The 19825-nt window shown below is 42.8% G+C and overlaps 2 protein-coding genes across 2 annotated transcripts; one reads left to right on the top strand and one right to left on the bottom strand.

Annotated features, from left to right (window-relative positions):
- Nucleotides 1-1841: 1841 nt before the first annotated feature.
- Nucleotides 1842-13060, bottom strand: LOC148055131 (ribosome biogenesis protein BRX1 homolog). The gene is given in 10 exon segments (XM_087762391.1): nucleotides 1842-2111; nucleotides 2430-2555; nucleotides 8283-8384; nucleotides 8683-8733; nucleotides 8828-8901; nucleotides 8998-9047; nucleotides 9430-9500; nucleotides 10136-10179; nucleotides 11176-11287; nucleotides 12998-13060. Coding segments are annotated over 10 exon segments (963 nt in total).
- Nucleotides 13061-13231: 171 nt separating this feature from the next.
- Nucleotides 13232-17525, top strand: LOC104015384 (cell cycle checkpoint protein RAD1-like). Its single transcript, XM_087762390.1, has 5 exons — nucleotides 13232-13426; nucleotides 15861-15969; nucleotides 16303-16385; nucleotides 16472-16560; nucleotides 17342-17525. The coding sequence occupies exons 1-5, from the start codon at nucleotides 13232-13234 to the stop codon at nucleotides 17523-17525; spliced, it is 660 nt and encodes a 219-aa protein (XP_087618516.1).
- The last annotated feature ends 2300 nt before the right edge of the window (nucleotides 17526-19825 follow it).

Raw genomic sequence — 19825 nt, 5'->3', positions numbered from 1 at the left:
GGCCGGGGAGGCAGCGGTGGCAGTACCGTGGGGAGGGAAGGTGCAAAGCCTCTGCTCGAGCGGACCTGTGGAGCTAGCGCCCGTGTTGTGTCACCCTGCTGGGTGGTAGCTGTAGAAGAAACACGGGGATGCTGCTATCCCCGTCCGTACTGCCGGATTTTGGTCTTACAGTCACCTGATTTCATGGAACCAAATGCCTCATGCTAAAATTTTCATGAATGTTCAGGAGCCTACAGCCAACGCAGCTCCAATGTGTCAGGTTTCCAATGTTGCTCTTTTTTTTTGACACCTGTGCTCTTCAAAGATCTCAGGTTTGGCCCAAGCCACCGTGTCTGGATTAGACATGTATCAACTGGCACTGCATGAACTGAGTTTTGGATTAGACATGTATTAGACTGCATAAACTGAGCGGATGCCTATATTCACCGGTCTTTCTTTCCAATCAGATGATATGTGGGCCACCTAGTTACAAAGGTAACACTGAATTTCCCTTGCCCTACTGAGCAGGATAAAATTTAGTGCTTAACAGGTCAGCTTCCTCTTATGCCAGTAGTGTCTGTTCAGCACCAAGATGCCAGAGGCTGAAACCAGCAGAAGAACCAAATAGAAACAGGGCATGAACAAAACCTTGAAACACAGGGAAGCTGGGGGAGCAGATGGGGAGACAGCTGTAGAGTCAGTGGAAGAACCAGGTCATGAGGTCTGGAACCGGAAAGCAAAGAAAGGTAATGAAGAAATAGCTTCAGAGAGGTCTGTAACTATTTGCTAACATCAGTCAAGGAAAGTTTCTGCTCATCAATTTGTAGCAGGCTAGATGCAATGAACTGCTGCATTTAAAGTACAGACATTATCTGTGAGCAAAATCAAGGCTTTTGGTTGTAATAACTTTTAAGCAATATTGAAAGCTTATTTGCCAATTTTATATGGAAAAATCTATATGGACTCACTCCACTTTGAAAAACAAGACCAAAACAACACATACAATTGAACCAAGAGGACAGCATTTTTGTAAGAAAAAAAGTTGCTTGCATGTGTAAGCATATAAAAGCTTCTAAGCACTGTTGCTGTAACAGAGAATCACTGGCAATTCTATTCAGGCTACTGTAGGCATATCGTTTTGATACTCAGTCACAGGTAGCATGTATACCTCTTGCCTTTAGGGAACTTTCAATTGATTTGGTATAAAGGGCTAGAATCCCAAGTCAGCCTGCTACATTTACATTACATTGCTACATTTCAGGTCCCAAGAACCTGATTAGGTACAGGAGCTACCACAGGCAAAAGTAGCAGCTTTTTTACTATTAATAAAAAAAAAAAAAACAATTAAGAAGCCATAACCCTTTGCATTCCCTAGGGATTATGAGGTGAAAAAATTAACACCACCCCCCAAGAGAGAATTCCTATGAAGTTAAAATTTTTAAAAGGATTTTCTACTGCTGTCACAGACTAGGAAAGCTGACTTTTGAATTCCAGTTAATGATGAGCACCAATGACTACCCAGTTATTTTTATTCCTTGTACATGTTACAGTGAGTTGTTTCCCAGAGATATTCAAGTGTAAAAGGCCAATTCTCAAAAGCAGAAATATTTGGAGTGTCTTATTCCCCCTTCCTTGTTGCCATATTTTTCAAAACCCAGAATCCTTTCAAAGACAGGAAGACAATAAAAGAGTGCAACTCAATCCTAATAAAGAAATTGATATTTTGTTTACTTAAAACTGAAGTCCAGTTAGTTTTTCCTGTAAAAACAAGTATTTACAATATTATGTCAATATAGCTAGGTATACCTATAACAGACTAACAGATTACTTTGGAGTCTGCTTAGTTTCTTCACTTGTAACATTTAAGCTGATGCTTCAGTTCTGAAATGCTTTCTTTGCTTCTTCCTCTGAATTTTGTGTGGCTTCCTTTTATCTTTTACATTTGCCTTTGGCTCTGGTTTCATAAGCTGTATTTCCACTGGCTTTTCTTCAGCTGGAGTTTCAAAGACCACTTCAGTGGGATCTTCTTCAATAAGCACCTTACTCTCTTTTTTCTTAATCTTTTGTACTTCCTTCACTTGCTGTTTCTCTCTAAACTTAGCCGCCACTGACAATCTTATCAACCGTCAGTGCTATAAAAGTAAGAATCTAAATCACATCGTGTCAAATATGCAAGATTGAAGAAATCAGGTATTACAGAAACAGGTGGGAATTTCTCTGTTTAATTGTCTTCTCTTTCATTTAGCTACTAATTTGAAGACCAGTCTTGCAAGCTCTCTGTGCAGGAGAACTACGTATGCCTTCCCCTGGAACCCTTTGTAGGAAAGAGTGCCCTAACTGATCACAATTTGAGAACAGCATGACTGTGTAAAAATGGAATGAATGCAAAATTCATGTCACTGAACAGATGGCATTACACTGAGGATTTTGACGAAGACAAAGCTGCTTACCATATTTGGGGACTGATAATGGGGATTTTCATACAGAGCTGGTCTTCCAAAGCTACCTTGGAAGATTTTTATGAGGTTCACGACAAAACAAGGCCCAATTTCTACTAGAGATGCATCTTCTATTATCTGCAGTAAAAAGAATACTCTCTTCATTTGAAGGAGGAAAGAGATAAAACCAGGCTCACTAGAGATAAGCCTGGGGGCAGCATGCCAATATTTGAGGGACAGTGTGCTAGCGAGGTCCTTCAGTCTACCATCTCAGTGGAGGCAGAGGATGGAGAGCCATGCAGCAGCAAAGATGCAAGGGCTATGGATGTGTTGGAAACCACGGAAGCACCTGAGAATGGTCACGTAGGAACTAGGGCTTCTCCCCAAAAAAAGGCAGCGGGATCAATAGCCCAACTGAAGCGGATCTACACCAATGCACGCATCATGGGCAACAAACAGGAGGAGCTGGAAGCCATTGTGCAGCAGGAAAACTATGACATAGTTGCCATCATGGAACCATGGTGGGATAACTCTCATGACTGGAGTGCCACAATGGATGGCTATAAACTCTTCAGAAGGCATAGGCAAGGAAGGAGAGGTGGTGGGGTAGCCCTGTGTGTTAGGGACTGTTTTGACTGTCTAGAGCTTAATGATAGCGACAATAGGGTTGTTGAGTGTTTATGGGTAAGAATCAGGGGGAAGGCCAACAAGGCAGATATCCTGGTGGGAGTCTGTTATAGACCACCCAACCAGGATGAAGAAGCGGACGAAGTATTCTATAAGCAGCTGGGAGAAGTCTCACGATTGCTAGCCCTTGTTCTCGTGGGAGACTTCAACTTACCAGATGCCTGCTGGAACTACAATACAGTGGAGAGGAAACAGTCTAGGAGGTTCCTGGAGTGTGTGGAAGATGATAACTTCCTGACACAGCTGGTGAGGGAGCCAGCTAGGGAAGGCGCCCTGCTGGACCTGTTGTTTGTGAACAGAGAAGGACTGGTGGGTGATGCGACAGTCGGAGGCCATCTTGGGCATAGTGACCATGAACTGATAGAGTTCTCGATTCTTGGAGAAGTAAGGAGGGGGGTCAGCAGAACTGCTACCTTGGACTTTCAGAGGGCAGACTTTGTCCTGTTCAGGAGCCTGGTTGACAGAGTGCCTTGGGAGGCAGTCCTGAAGGGCAAAGGAGTCCAGGAAGGCTGGACATTCTTCAAGAAGGAAATCTTAAAGGCACAGGAGCAGGCCGTCCCTATGTGCCAAAAGACAAGCCAGTGGGGGAGAAGACCGGCCTGGCTGAACAGAGAGCTTTGGCTGGAACTCAGGAATAAAAGGAGAGTTTACGACCTTTGGAAGAAGGGGCAGGAAACTCAGGAGGATTACAAGGATGTTGTGGGGTTATGCAGGGGGAAAATTAGAAGGGCCAAAGCCCAACTAGAACTTAATCTGGCTACTGCTGTAAAAGACAATTAAAAAATCATAGAATCATAGTATCATAGAATCATAGAATACTAGGTTGGAAGGGACCTCAAGGATCATCTGGTCCAACCTTTCTAGCACAATCTAGATGAGATGGCCCAGCACCCTGTCCAGCTGAGCCTTAAACATGTTCAGCGTAGCGGAGTCAACCACTTCCCCGGGGAGATTATGCCAACGATTGACTGTTCTCATTCTGAAAAATTTCCCTCTCGTGTCCAATCGGAATCTCCCTGGGAGTAACTTGTACCCGTTACCCCTTGTCCTCACCATGTGACTCCTTGTAAAAAGGGAGTCTCCATCTTCTTTGTAGCTCCCCTTTAAGTACTGGAACATGGTGATGAGATCACCTCTAAGCCTCCTTTTCTCAAGGCTGAACAAACCCAGCTCTCTCAGCCTATCCTCATACAGCAGGCTTCCCAGATCATCTTGGTGGCCCTTCTCTGGACCCCCTCCAGCCTGTCCACATCTTTTTTGTATAACGGGGACCAGAACTGTACACAGTATTCCAGGTGTGGCCTGACAAGCGCTGAGTAGAGAGGGATAAAGACTTCTTTATCTCTGCTGGTGATGCCCTTTTTGATGCAACCCAGCATCCTATTGGCCTTCTTGGCCGCAGCAGCACACTGTTCACTCATGTTGAGCTTCCTGTCCACCAGGACGCCCAGGTCCCTTTCCACGGAGCTGCTCTCTGGCCGGGTGGATCCCAGTCTGAGCTGCACTCCTGGATTATGTTTTCCCAGGTGCAAGACCTTACACTTGTCTTTCTTTGTTAAACTTCATAAGGCTCTTGTTAGCCCACTCTTCCAGCCTATCCAGATCTTCCTGCAGGGTGGCTCTCCCTTCCAGAGTGTCTACTTCCCCACTCAATTTGGTGTCATCTGTTTCTGTAAATACAGTAACAACAAAAGGAGGGCCAAGGAGAATCTCCATCCTTTATTGGATGCGGGGGGAAACATAGTGACAGAGGACGAGGAAAAGGCTGAGGTACTTAATGCCCTATTTGCCTCAGTCTTTAATAGTCAGACCAGTTGTTCTCAGGGTACCCAGCCCCCTGAGCTGGAAGACAGGGATGGGGAGCAGAATGAAGACCCCGTAATCCAAGGGGAAATGGTTAGTGACCTGCTAGACCAATTAGACACACACGAGTCTATGGGACCAGATGGCATCCACCCAAGGGTAATGAGAGAGCTGGTGGAAGTGCTCATCAAGCCGCTTTCCATCATTTACCAGCAGTCCTGGCTAACTGGGAAGGTCCCAGCTGAGTGGAGGTTAGCTAATGCCCATCTGCAAGAAGGGCCGGAAGGAGGAGCCAGGGAACTACAGGCCTGTCAGCCTGACCTCAGTGCCAGGGAAGGTTATGGAGCAGATCATCCTGAGTGCCATCACACGGCAGGTACGGGACAACCAGGGGATCAGGCCCAGTCAGCATGGGTTTATGAAAGGCAGGTCCTGCTTGACTAACCTGGTCTCCTTCTATGACAAGGTGACCCGCTTGGTGGATGAGGGGAAGGCTGTGGATGTTGTCTGCCTGGACTTTAGTAAGGCCTTTGACACTGTCTCCCACAGCATTCTCCTGGAGAAGCTGTCTGCTCATGGCTTGGATGGGCATATGCTTCACTGGGTAAAAAACTTGCTGGATGGCTGGGCCCAAAGAGTTGTGGTGAATGGAGTTAAATCCAGTTGGCGGCCGGTCACAAGTGTTGTTCCCCAGGGCTCAGTATTGGGGCCAGTTCTGTTTAATATCTTTATCAATGATCTGGACGAGGGGATCGAGTGCATCCTCAGGAAGTTTGCAGATGACACTAAGTTAGGAAGGAGTGTTGATCTGCTGGAGGTTAAGATGGCCCTACAGAGGGATCTGGACAGGCTGGATCAATGGGCTGAGGCCACTTGTATGAGATTCAACAAGGCTAAGTGCCGGGTCCTGCACTTGGGTCACAACAACCCCATGCAATGCTACAGGCTGGGGGAGGAGTGGCTGGAGAGCTGCCCAGTGGAAAAGGACCTGGGGGTGTTGGTCAACAGCCGGCTGAATATGAGCCAGCAGTGTGCTCAGGTGGCCAAGAAGGCCAATGGCATCCTGGCTTGTATCAGGAATAGTGTGGCCAGCAGGACTAGGGAAGTGATTGTCCCCCTGTACTCTGCACTGGTGAGGCCGCACCTTGAGTACTGTGTTCAGTTTTGGGCCCCTCACTACAAGAAGGACATCGAGGTGCTGGAGCATGTCCAGAGAAGGGCAATGAAGTTGGTGAAGGGTCTAGAGAACAAGTCTTATGAGGAGTGGCTGAGGGAGCTGGGGTTGTTTAGCCTGGAGAAGAGGAGGCTGAGGGGAGACCTTATCGTGCTCTACAACTACCTGAAAGGAGGTTGTAGCAAGGTGGGGGTCAGTCTCTTCTCCCTAGTAACAAGTTATAGGACAAGAGGAAACAGCCTCAAGTTGTGCCAGGGGAAGTTTAAGTTGGATATTAGGACAAATTTCTTCACTGAAAGGGTTATCAAGTACTGGAACAGGCTGCCCAGGGAAGTGGTTGAGTCCCCATCCCTGGAGGTATTTAAAAGATGGGTAGACGTGGTGCTTAGGGACATGGTTTAGTGGTAGACTTGGCAGTGCTAGGTTAATGGTTGGACTCAATGATCTTAAGGGTCTTTTCCAACCTAAAAAATTCTATGATTCTATGATTCATTTCTCATGGATCTGTGCTGGTTTTGCCTGGGATAGAGTTAATTATCTTCATAGTAGCTAGTATGGGGCTATGTTTGGGATTTGTGCTGGAAACAGTGTTGATAATTCAGGGATGTTTTAGTTACTGCTGAGCAGTGCTTACACAGAGTCAAGGCCTCCTCTGCTTTTCACACTGCCCTGCCAGCAAGTAGGTTGGAGATGCACAAAAAGTTGGGAGGGGACACAGTTGGGACAGCTGACCCCAACTGACCAAAGGGATATTCCAGACCATATGACGCCACACTCAGCAATAAAACTAGGGGGGAGGTTGGTGAGGGGGCCACTGCTCGGGGACTGGCTGGGCATCAGTCTGTTGGTGGTGAGCAATTGTTTTCATTTACATCACTTGTCTTTTTTGGGTTTTAATTCTCTCTCTCTTTGTTATTTTTTCCCCTCTCTTTTCCTTACAAGTTTTTTGTTGTTGTATTTTTGGGTTTTTTTTCTAATTATTAAACTGTTTTTTTCTCAGCCCATGAGTTTTCTCCCTTTTACCCTTCTGATTCTCTCCCCCATCCCACCGGGGCTGTGTGGTGCTTAGTCGCCGGCTGGTGTTAAATCACGACAGGACTGAATTAACATATATGACTGTCGTGGTTTAACCCCAGCCAGCAACTAAGCACCACACAGCCGCTCGCTCACTCCCCCCCGGTGGGATGGGGGAGAGAATCGGAAGAGTAAAAGTGAGAAAACTCATGGGTTGAGATAAAGACAGTTTAATGGGTAAAGCAAAAGCCGTGCGCGCAAGCAAAGCAAAGCAAGGAATTCATTCACTACTTCCCATCGGCAGGCAGGTGTTCAGCCATCCTCAGGAAAGCAGGGCTCCATCACGCGTAACGGTTACTTGGGAAGACAAATGCCATCACTCCAAATGTCCCCCCCTTCCTTCTTCTTCCCCCAGCTTATATACTGAGCATGACGTCATATGGTATGGAATAGCCTTTTGGCCAGTCTGGGTCAGCTGTCCTAGCTATGCTCCCTCCCAGCTTCTTGTGCACCTGGCAGAGCATGGGAAGCTGAAAAGTCCTTGACTAGTGTAAACTCTGCTCAGCAAGAACCAAAACATCAGTGTGTTATCAACATTATTCTCATCCTAAATCCAAAACATAGCGCTCTACCAGCTACTAAGAAGAAAACTAACTCTATCCCAGCTGAAACCAGGACAATGACCTTGTAGGCACCTTGCATACAGTGATACAGAACTGAATTTAAATCCAAGATACGATGCCACTGAAGCTGATAAGCTAGACTTGTACAAACACAGTTCTGTATATAAAGCAGTTCTTTTAGATTCAAGCAAGCACTTAGAGAGTACTAGATATGTGTGAATTCCTCCTTTGGACAGTAAGCTCCAGCACACTTTGGGCCAAAGCACCAAGTAAGGTTAAAAGACAAGCAAAGCTTAGGCTTTGGCTACTACTTCCTGTTACCAAGACAACCATCACAGAATCACAACTAACAGAATGTAAGTTGAAGTACGCAGAACTTAAACCAGCTCTCTCCAGAGATACAGGAAAAGATAAGTAATTTTTAGGACACAAATTACTTTATGCAAGCACTAGGTGTTGGCATATCCTGATAATAATGATTCTTCTAATTTTATTGCAGTTAATGGATTTGATATGAAATTACTCCACTGAGCACCACTTGAAGAGCTAAAAGAGACCACTAACCTGGTAATTCCGAAACCAGATCCTCTCATCTGTAACGGTGAAGGTGAAAACATGATCTACAAAAGGCTGGCTTTTGGGGTGATACTGTGGTATACTAAATATCTGTAATAAAAGGCAGTATTTCTAAATATCTGTAATTCTAAGAGGCCAAACATAAATGGCTCATTTTTAATTCATTTTAATTGCCTAAGATCCCAATCCCAGGTTACATTTTAAAAAAAACAAAACTTAAGAACAAGTGTCCCAGTGACTTTAAGCACATGACCCTAATCCTTTGAGGATTTTTTGCAAGTTCAGAAGTGTAAAACTACTACTGAAAAAAACTTGAGGTTTTTAAATATGTTGCCAAAAAACATTTCCAATGAGGAAGAAACACTAGACAGCAGAACTACAGACTGACCTGAATAAACAATTCTTTTAGCAGAGCATAGTGTGGCTCCTTGTCAAATGTCTACAAAGGAAACGTAATTTTACATACAAAACTAAATGCAATAGTCATGTAAAGAAAACAAAAGCATACTCAATGAAATAAAACCTATACTTACTGGATCAAAAGACAAAAGGGGCCATGAGCCCCTTAGGCAGTTTCTTGTCATCTTCAATTCAGCCAGTATGTGAACTACAGTGATTTTTTAAAAAGATCATTTTAGTACTTACAGAAAACTGTACAGACAAGAAAGCAAGAGTCCAAAGACAATAATGTCAACCAACTTACTGTTCTGCACTAAGAATTCAGCTGATGGTCTCTGTGGTGTATTTGAAAGCCTGCAGAGGACAGGTAGTGGGGAAGAGAGAAAAGAAAAATGTTAACAGCAGCCAGAAGGTATGTTGGATTTCTATAGTACACTCCAACCAGTTATTTCTGTATTGAAGTCATTTCAGTTGCTTTTATAGCATTATTGAGTTCCTTTAACATACTTAAAAATACTTGCTTTCTGAACAACTTTGTAAAATGCTTTTGTAAACAGTCTGCAAAAGCTGGTCATGCATTGTAAACTTGCACTACCTATAGAAGTGCAGGATTAGCACAGATATAACTCAGCAACAATATTTCATGCATCTTCACTATTACAGTAACAAACTTTAGACAGAACGGAAGCATCCCCAGCTATATATGGAAATGTAAGAAAAGACAACATTTCCTTACCACATATAGAGATCCTGTTTCTTTTTGGCTTCAGAAAAGATGCACTTATTGCAGTTTTTCATTTCACACACCTACACAAGACACATCAAATTAGCTATTTACAAAATTCTGAAGACGTTTTCAAAATTTTTCCCCATTAATCTCTAATATCTTTCCCCCTCCCAAAATATAAGTTCAAAAGCAAAGGTCTCATCTTAATAAATTACACCTACTGATCCCCAAACTTAAGTTTAAGCACTTATTTTGTTGAAAAATCTCAAGTATTTATTACCAGGAGCAATAACTTCACTAAAGCTACAAGCAATCTGATACGCTCTCCAGGATATAAACATTAGAGCTGGAGTTGTGACATTAGGTTTTAGTTTCAGCACTACCAATGTCCTACTACATTGTTTGGCCTTGAGGCATATATTTTCCTTGATTTCTTCAAGTATAAATTATAATACATCTTTCACCTATATAGAAAGGCACATTCTGTTTTATTTCTTCATGTTGAAAGTCTATGTTTAATTAAAGGTTTTATTTTGGTTTTACTAATCAAAATTCAACTTCCTGTTTTAACATTAGCTCTTTTTGAATATAAATAATTTTATTTTGTGAAGTTATACAACTAGTATGAGATCCTTTGAATGTGGTTGCCCTTTTCTCTTGCACATTGAATTTCCAGAGAAAATAAAAAAGAAGCACTAGTTAAATCCTGGATTACCTCATTAATTACAAACAACTGGTCTTTATGGTCCATTTTAGTATCTGGAAGACAAGAACAACATTTAGAAGGCTTGAAAACCAATTTAACACAAGAAATTTTTTTAACAGTTGGTCCTTTTGCAAAAATTTTGCTGGATATAAATGAAAGATTAAGAATAACTATCAAGTTGTTTCAGCCATGTTACGCAATAAATAAATATAGCAACAAAAGTATCTGGGCACTTACAGGACTGTCCCGGTTTCAGCTGGGATAGCGTTGATTTTTCTTCCTAGTAGCTGGTATAGTGCTATGTTTTGGATTTAGGATGAGAATAATGTTGATAACACACTGATGTTTTAGTTGTTGCTAAGTGGTGCTTACACTGGTCAAGGACTTTTCAGCTTCCCATGCTCTGCCAGGTGCACAAGAAGCTGGGAGGGGGCACAGCCAGGACAGCTGACCCAGACTGGCCAAAGGGCTATTCCATACCACATGACGTCATGCCCAGTATATAAACTGGGGGAGTTGGCCGGGGGGCAGCGATCGCTGCTCGGGGACGTGCTGGGCATTGGTCAGCGGGTGGTGAGCCAACTGTATAGTGTATCACTTGCTTTGTATATTATTATTGTATTATATTATTATTATTATTACTATTACTATTATTACTGTTACTACTATTCTATTTCATTTTACTTCAATTATTAAGCTGTTCTTATCTCACCCCACGAGTTTTCTGACTTTCACCCTTCCAGTTCTCTCCCCCATCCCACTGGGGTGGGGGGAGTGAGCGAGCAGCTGTGTGGTGCTTAGTTGCTGGCTGGGGTTAAACCACGACAAGGACTAAGGCCACAGGAGTAATTTCCCAGAGAATATTAGGATACAATGACAGTTGCTGTATTTTTTGGCTCAAAAAGGGGTGGTGGGTGTTTGTTTAAGACAAAAGGCCACAGTTTCATCAAAACAGTTATGTACCGTATTTTTAAAAAGAACATGCTGTTAGAAGTTCTTGGTTAAAAACTATTCTGAAAATTTAAGTTAGGGACGATGCCTAGCCCTACCTGCTTTAGAGCGAGGCATCGATGTTCTTAAGTCTTGCATTAGATGCCTTGTTCTGAAATTAATTCCACGAGAAGAGAAAATAAGCATGCAGTCCTTGTTTTTCCATTTACCCTAGGAAAAAAAGACACAAAAGTTAAGCAGGAAAAGGAAGTTTCTAGCCTTAAAACTACTACACCACAGCAACAATAAATGTTTGAACTGTAGTTACAGAAAACCCAGTAAGACCATTTGTTATTAACATTATCTCCACATCTGCATAGAATTGCTCACTCAGCAAGAGTGATGACTTTCCTACAGAACACAGGGGCATAAGTGTTTGTTTTAAGTTTTTACAACATGAACAACTGTCATCCATAATGCTTCAGCACGTTCCTACGTAAAGCCTTTCACTAGTACAAAACATGTAAGTATTAAGAAATCCATATGCAATACTTATTTGGAAAAGGCACCCCTCTTTCCCTACAAAATGACCTGAGCTACAGTCTCAGAGCACAACAATTTAGCTTTTCCTACAGATGCACATGTGACAAGGTCTCAGACTTCAGCGTGCTACTTTTTGTTTTTCTTTTAAGCAAACTACAAGGCAATTATTGAAGCCTTCTCAGGATGATTCCTAAATGAAGCTGGCGTAATTTCCATAAGTCCTTCATACATAACAGAATTATCCAACTCTAAAGTACTTTTGAGATTAATGTTGTAGAAGTCATTTTTAGCTCAAATAAGGATCCAAAGGCCTGTTGAAGCCTTAGACTGCAAGTTGTGAACTTTCACCTAGATACGCTGACCGTACGCTGAACTCTTACTTAGCTACATGAAGGAAGGCCCTGAAACCAGTGCAAACCAGGAAGATAAGGTAGCCGAAACCATCAGCAGAAGCTGCAGCTAATCAAGATAGGAAAAAGAATGTCCTGCCTGGAGACAGAGAAAGGATCCAATAAGGAATAAGAAGACCCCAGACCCAAATATTACTATTGGACCAAACCGTCGCATGAGGGGAGGGGAACTTAGACTGTAAGGGTATAATTGCCCAGGGATTTCTTTGTTCGGGGTCCCTCCCCAGAGGCACCCAGCTCGAGCTGCTCTTCACTGCTGTACCACTCAATAAATTCGCCTGGCATACGTCATGTCGGAGACTCTGCTTCAGGGAAACCTAGGGTCAAGCCTGAGGGGAGAGAAAGCGCCCGAGGGTGAGTGTGTGTGTGAGCGAGGAGTTGGAAAGGGGCACCCGCCAGCTCAGTGGAGCTGCCCGCTGTGAAGGGACTCCGGTCCTAGCGGTTAAAGTCTCGGGTGGTGTGTGTGCGACTCCCTGGATGGTGTGTGAATGCTTGGGCAGCTGCTGCTCCCTTAACATTAAGGTAACACAACTTACATACATTGACTAGAATAATGCTCTTCACATGTTTTCATAGAAATAACATACCATCGCATATTACTTTTATTTGTGCTGGGATTATACAAGTTACGAATAAATCTCTCTATCCTCGCATAGCAGCTGGGTTCCCTCCAGACATCCCAAGTCCCAGTACCCTAGCCCTGGGAGCAGAAAAGGCAGCAGAACTCGGCCCTCCAGGAGCAGCGTGGGCCCATCAGCAGCACGCTGTGCCGGCTGGCTGGGGCACGGCAGCACAAGGTAGCGGTCACCCATGTCTTTGCGGCCTGCTGCAGACAGCACTGCCTTCCCCATGGAGGCAGAATACTTCCCTAATGCATGGCCCAGAGATGAGGTATCCTTCCTATGGGTAAACGCTGACCCAGACTGGGAGCAGGGTGGGGACACCCGGCCTGGCCCACTCCATCCTGGGCAGTGGGGCTGGGAGGTACCTGGGAGACGAGCAGCAGGATGCTGTACTTCTCCAAGCCTGGCTTGGTATCCAGCTCAGGCATGCTTGGGGCCCTCTTAGCTCACTTCTTTGGCTGAGCAGCCAGAGCCTCATGCTTCCTCTTGGCCACCACCATCTTGGCTGCACCACACCATGTCAGAAGTCCCGGGCACTTCCACCCATTCACACTTCTGGCCCTCTACGGAACTGCTGTGCACTTGGTGGGGTGTCCGCTATGCCGCTTTTTGCGCAGTCGCCCACCAGTGGTGAGCCGTACGTGCTGGCTGCCAGTCTGGACAAGGCCTGCCACATCTCCAGCCTCCTCAGAGCTGTCCACTTCCAGGACCACACCACCTGCTTCGCCATGGCCAATGGCCTCAGGGTGACGGTGGAGGACACCAAATGCATCCAGGCTAATGCCTTCATCCAGGTGGGGGCTGCACCCCCCCACCTGGGCTGCAGGCCCTGGGCCCGGCTGCTACTGATGGGGCAGCCTGTCCCCAGCATTAGCGATGAGGCTGTACCAGATAATGCTCAAGGTCAGTGTTTTAATAACAAATCTCCCAGGCAAAACATCACTAATCACTGCAGAGCACAGCAAACTGCAAAATCCAACACCAACCTTTAACATGTACTGCAAAAACAAGGGCATGGTGCAAATCAGGTAGACTAATACCAAGAACAGATGAAGCAATACTGTGACCCACAACTGCTAACAGATACAAATTCCTTAATACACTCTGGTTAATCTGTTATTATCTCAAACCCTTCGAGCCCCACGTTGGGTGCCAAAAAGGACTGTCGTGGCTTAACCCCAGCCAGCAACTAAGCACCACGCAGCCGCTTGCTCACTCCCCCCACCCCAGTGGGATGGGGGAGAGAATTGGAAGGGTGAAAGTCAGAAAACTCCTGGGTTGAGATAAGAACAGTTTAATAACTGAAGTAAAATGAAATACAATAGTAGTAATAGTAGTAGTAAGAATAATATAATAATATAATAATAATATACAAAGCAAGTGATACACTATACAATTGCTCACCACCTGCTGACCAATACCCAGCACGTCCCTGAGCAGCGATCACTGCCCCCCCAGCCAACTCCCCCAGTTTATATACTGAGCATGACGTCATATGGTGTGGAATAGCCCTTTGGCCAGTCTGGGTCAGCTGTCCTGGCTGTGCCCCTTCCCAGCTTCTTGTGCACCTGGCACAGCATGGGAAGCTGAAAAGTCCTTGACCAGTGTAAGCACTGCTTAGCAACAACTAAAATATCAGTGTGTTATCAACATTATTCTCATCCTAAATCCAAAACACAGCACTATACCAGCTACTAGGAAGAAAATCAAATCTATCCCAGCTGAAATCAGGAAGCATTCCAAAGCCAAAAAGGTGAATTTAAGTCAACTTTGAAAGAGAGTACATATTCACAGACACTCATACACAGCGTATCAGCTGGGATAAGCTAAGAGCTTCCAACCACAGGGCAGGAGTGTGTGATTCATCACAAGACTGGAGTGGTGGTCTGCCCCTTTTGCTCTCTGATTCTGCCTGTGTTGAACTTTGTCCAGAAAGGGTGCTTGAGAGATTACACATAGACAGAGGATCTCAACTACATTGAACTGTCCATATAGGCAGCTTTAAATAGCAATCTAAAATATTTCTTCTTAACTTGCATTTAATATAAGATCAAAAGCAGCCTTGTTCGCTTTCTGCTACCTTTTTCCTAGCTGTGACTGCTGGCTTTGCTTCATTTTAAATTTTTAAGGTGAACTTTTAATTTTTTCTTCTTTTAACAATGGTTTACTTTCTGGGTGGTTTTTTGTTTGTTTGTCTTTATTTAATGCATATTCAACTTCTAAATGCTTTGTTCATAAGAACAGGCATTGTGCTGGTTCCTGTTTTTGAAAGCACGTATGATACCGGGGATGTAAATGGAAGGGGTGAGGAATATTTTATGGTAGTAACTCAAACCCAGCTTTACCTTTCTTCTGTCCTTTGGAGTCTGTGTCTTTGCTATCTGTGAAACTGCAGTCTGAGCTGTGCATGAAAGGGGAGAAGCCTGAGTCTCCCTGTTCCTGCATCTCCCTTTGCTTTCTCCTGCTCCTGCACAGTCCTTCCTTACGCTAGTGCTGTATTTGTTTGGTTAGCTTAAGCTGGCTTATGAAGTGGACAGTGTGTGCTAGTGGAAGTTAAGCAGCAGGAGCAGGGAACAGAGGGGGATGGTAGCAGGGGAACAGTGACTGGAGGTTCCTTTGAAAGTGTTGAGCTGTTAGGTGAGTTCACCACTTGCTGAAACATGCCTTTGGCTAGTCTGATGGGGGTAAACTACTCCAGGCTGCCTGCCGTTTGCCACTGGGCACCAGCTGATTTGTGGTAACCGCAGGAACAGAATATCTGACAAAAAAAAAAAAAGGGGGGGGGTGATTTGAGCTGCTTTTGAAAAAGCAGTTACATATTTTTATTATTTGAAATGTTTCGTCATCCTCCTAAAGAAGAAAAATAAATAAATATTGTTTCTTGAGAAGTGTGGCATTTACATTATATAGTTCCCTGAATGTTTCCAGCTCCAGAAGTAGGCAGCTTTAGGCTTTAACATTTGTAGCTTGTTTTTAAACTATAAAAGACAAAAGTTTAGATTTTCATGCTTATACCACACTACTTTGTTTAAACCATGACCTGATTTTATTATTAGTTTTTGAGGATGAAGACCTGTTTTTCTTTAATAGATATTGTGTTACATGTAGAAATCACTTTGTATTACACTGATCTCTGAAAGCGAAAGCACTGAATTTAAGGAGATAAGTGTAAGCTGTAAACTAATTGCAGAAACTCCCCTCTCTTCATCTTTTTCCTTTTTCTTATAGGCAGAAATTCTTCAGGAATTTGCTGCTCAGGAGGAATCAGTGATGTTCTGGATCAATTTGTCTGTTCTTCTCAACTGCTTGACCATTTTTGGTATCAGTTCTTTGCCAGGTATGGTGCATATTTACCTTGACTGTATATGTGTATTGTGTAATCACATAGTGAAACCTGTTTGGTAGTGTTACCCGTTTGGTACGTGACATGAATTGGATTTGAACTGGTGTCTACATACAAATCATTTCATTTTGCTGGATAACCATTAACACTTTGAAGGGTGTCTAGGAGGCTACACTGAGCATGCTACATTAGTGTGTTGGAGGCTGGACAAAACATGCCAAATCAAATTGATCTGTGCCTCATATGCCAGTAAAATCTGAATTTTCTAAAGTGATCAGATGTGCTAGCTAGCTCTCTGAAGAATGTATATTTCATTCTCTTTTTCAGGAACATCAACAGCCCTTAGGATGTGTTATCATGGTTATGGTTATCCCTTGATGCTGTTCTTGGAAGAAGGAGGAGTAGTGACAGTGTGCAAAATTAACACTCAAGAACCTGATGAGTTGTTAGACTTTGATTTCTGCAGTAACATGTTGTTAATAAAATTATCCTGCAGTCAGAGGGCCTACGAGAAGCATTTGCTGAACTGGATTTGACCAGTGAAGTTCTGCAGATTGCCATGTCTCCAGATAAACCCTACTTCAGGTACTGGAAACTATGCTTTCAACTCAAATGGTCATGCTTGGCCTTCCTGCTCTTCAGTGGGTAAGGACTGGAAGTTTTCAGGGTGAAAGGGGGGAAACTGTCTTAGAATATTGGTTTATTTCAGGAAGAATTGTAATGAATATAGCAAATCACAATATGTAATCTAATTAAGATAGTAATTAATATATTGTCAACCTGGTAAATGTGACACTGATGCGGACAGTTTAGCATTTTTAATTAAATAAAGCAAAACAAACAGTAGTGTTTTGTGAAACAGCCATTGAGATATGCAAGATGACTGAGTCTGATGAATTTTTACAGAGCTGCGATCGGGTTTTTTGAGATGGTGCCTTTTGTGTTCCAAGTTATCCACTTTTGGAAATGCAGGAAGTATACATCTGGACTACCCCAGGGACTCTGATTTGATGGAAGCATTCCACTGTAACCAGACCCAGACAAACAGGTTAGTAAGTCTGTGATCAATGCCCTCTATGGCAGGTCATACATTCTTGCTGGAAAGTTTAAAAAACTGTTTTTGCATTACTGTGACATTTATTTCACTAGTACAGGAAAAAAAAGTACTTCCCATCTGATAAAAGTCTGTGTCTGTGATCAAAAGCTAAGCGATAACAATGTCTGTCCAATGTTGTTACCAGGAAAAGATCAAATTAGCACATTGGTAATTGTTTTTTAGTTATTCTATGGCTTTAATTGGGAGCAATGTTTCAGCTCCTCTCTGCACAATGTATTTTTTTCAGATGACTTTTTTTCTCCCCTGCAGTTACAAGATTTCTTTGCTTAAATCATCTACAAAGGCACTGGCTTTATCTTGTGAAGTGTCCATTCGAACAGATACTCAAGGATTTCTTTCACTGCAGTATATGATTAGGAATGAAGATGGACTGACCTGTTTTGTGGAATACTATTGTTGCCCTGATGAGGATATTACTGAAGCAGAACCGTAGGTGTATGTTTTGACATCTGTATTATATTTATGGATATATAAAATGATATATTTTTTATAAAACTGAATGAAAGCTGTAAAGATTAATAGACTTGATATTGTCTTTTTTTTTTTAACTGTGGAATTAGAAATACAAAGACTTCCTTTTTATTCCCTTGCAAACATTTCTTCCCAATAGCCTTTGTCAGCAACAGGAGGGACTCCTAAACTGAAGTAAGGGAATGTCTGCCTGTGTCTCATGGAGTGGTGCATTCATATCACTGCTAAAAATAAACCTAACTTCTTACTCACTGAAAAGGGAGGGAGTGTTGTTTCTGGAGAGTTTTCTGCAGCGGCTAGCTTTGCAAAGCAGTGAGGTGGACTGTACTCAGGTCAAAACTTGCACTTCTTTCACACCTCTCCATTGCAAACAACCTGCTCAAAACAGGAGGTCCATTGAAACAGATGCAGAGACTGCAAATCACGCTGCAAGAGACTGAAGTCTTCCTGCCTTGCTGCCATGGGGTATGATCCAAGAGTCAGTGATCTGCGGGTAGTTTTTAGAGCTTTAGACTGTAGTTGAGTTTTGTTGTTTGTCAGAAGATGAGGTCCTGCTTTGCACATGTGGAAAACAGTATGTTCATATGTTACCAAGATGATTGTTCCACAGTTCAACAGAATCTAAATCCTTTGGGTTTATTTTAAAATGCTTTCGTTGACCATTTTTCACCTCTTACTTATGTCAACAAGAGTACCCTTTCAGAGTACACAGCATCAACAGTTCACTTTTTTTGTCTTCTGTGCAGATCATCCATTTATTGCAATAAATTTTATATTTGAAAAACAATTACAAATCTTTGAACTACAGGACTGATAATGATACCTAACAATATTCTAAATTACTCTTATTTACTGTATTTTTTTTTCAAACTTAAGTATTCAGTATAGGTGAATTTCCTTTTGGCTTACTGTCTCAATTTCTTCAGTGAAAAAAATTATTGTTATGGTCTCATTGGGAATTATTAATATTATCCCTGACTACTGAGTGTTAAGAATGATTTACATAATCTCTGGATGACAGGATAAAAATGAAACTGAACACATGACAATGATGTGATTTATTTTAGAGTATCAAAGTTACTTGTATTGTGTTCAAGGACATTACTGTGGCTTAACATTTGTACTTTTATATAATTGACTACAAATGTACTATATTACTTCTTAAAATAGTACTTTTCACAATTTCTTCTATAATCTACCAACAGTGATCATGGAAATAATATCCTAAGAAGTCAGAGCACTGCAAAATACCAGAAAGTAACTGTTGCATTTCATAAATAATAGCTATTACAGACATGCAAGATTTGTGCAAGACTTACGTCTGTACCCCACAGGACCAAGTCAGGTGCTTGTGCACCTTGTGCCTTTGTGGATATGGTTCTAGGTGGACAAAAACACAGAGAGTCCAGGCTACAAAAAAGAAATTACTGTGCAGTAAGGCAAGGAGTGGATTTAGGATCTACCTATGATGGCTTCTATTACATCTCTGCCCTCAAACATAGTAAAATAAAAAAAGGGTGAAGAGGAGAATGACTGGAAGGCCACTGCACATCTTTTTGACCTGGTAAGCTGCTTAAATTCCTCAAACTTCCACCGCTGGATTAGATCTAATTTCCTACCGCACTTTGCATTAGATCCAGAACTCAGATGACAGTACTTTTAGTATGTTTTATCTCTTCTACTTGACAAGTCTTTTCCCCTTGCAGACAATGGGAAATCTGCAGTAGAAGAAACATTTAGTTCATGGGCTTTTTTTCTTTAGTAGTATCACAGAATGGACCTATCATGGATCAGCTTTTGCCCATCTTCCTTCTTATAAAATAGTACATAAAAGTACTCAGAACTACTGGTGGTATAAACTGAAAACAGTTCCTGGAGGTGGGAACTGGAACCAGTGTTTTCCACCCAGAATCACCATAGTGTAGCAGGTGCTCCCTGGCTGCTCTGATTAACTGCATTTGGGGCTCCGGGCAACCCAGATCCAGAGGCCACAAAACTGACAAATGACTTTTCCTCCAATTATTTTGAGTTGTGCTTTTCAGAGTAAGAACTGACCTCAAGTCTTCCAGAAGGCACCTCTTTTATGACTTTGGCTCCCAGTCCTGACAATCTTTGTGAAACAAAACACTGAAGATGCTAATATTATCTCTTACTTCCCAATATGTTAAGTTCTTTGGTCTCTCTGGCTTTCACATGTTGAGGCCCATCCACAACCATTTGAATCTGTAAGAGCTGTTAAGCACAAAATTCCCCAAAAGGAAT

The sequence above is a fragment of the Nipponia nippon genome, unplaced genomic scaffold (assembly GCF_047370975.1).
Source record: "Nipponia nippon isolate SJK-2023a ecotype South Korea unplaced genomic scaffold, ASM4737097v1 scaffold_26, whole genome shotgun sequence".
NCBI lineage: Eukaryota > Metazoa > Chordata > Aves > Pelecaniformes > Threskiornithidae > Nipponia > Nipponia nippon.
Note: the sequence above shows the minus strand (reverse complement) of the source record. Positions and strands in the feature narration are given on the sequence as shown.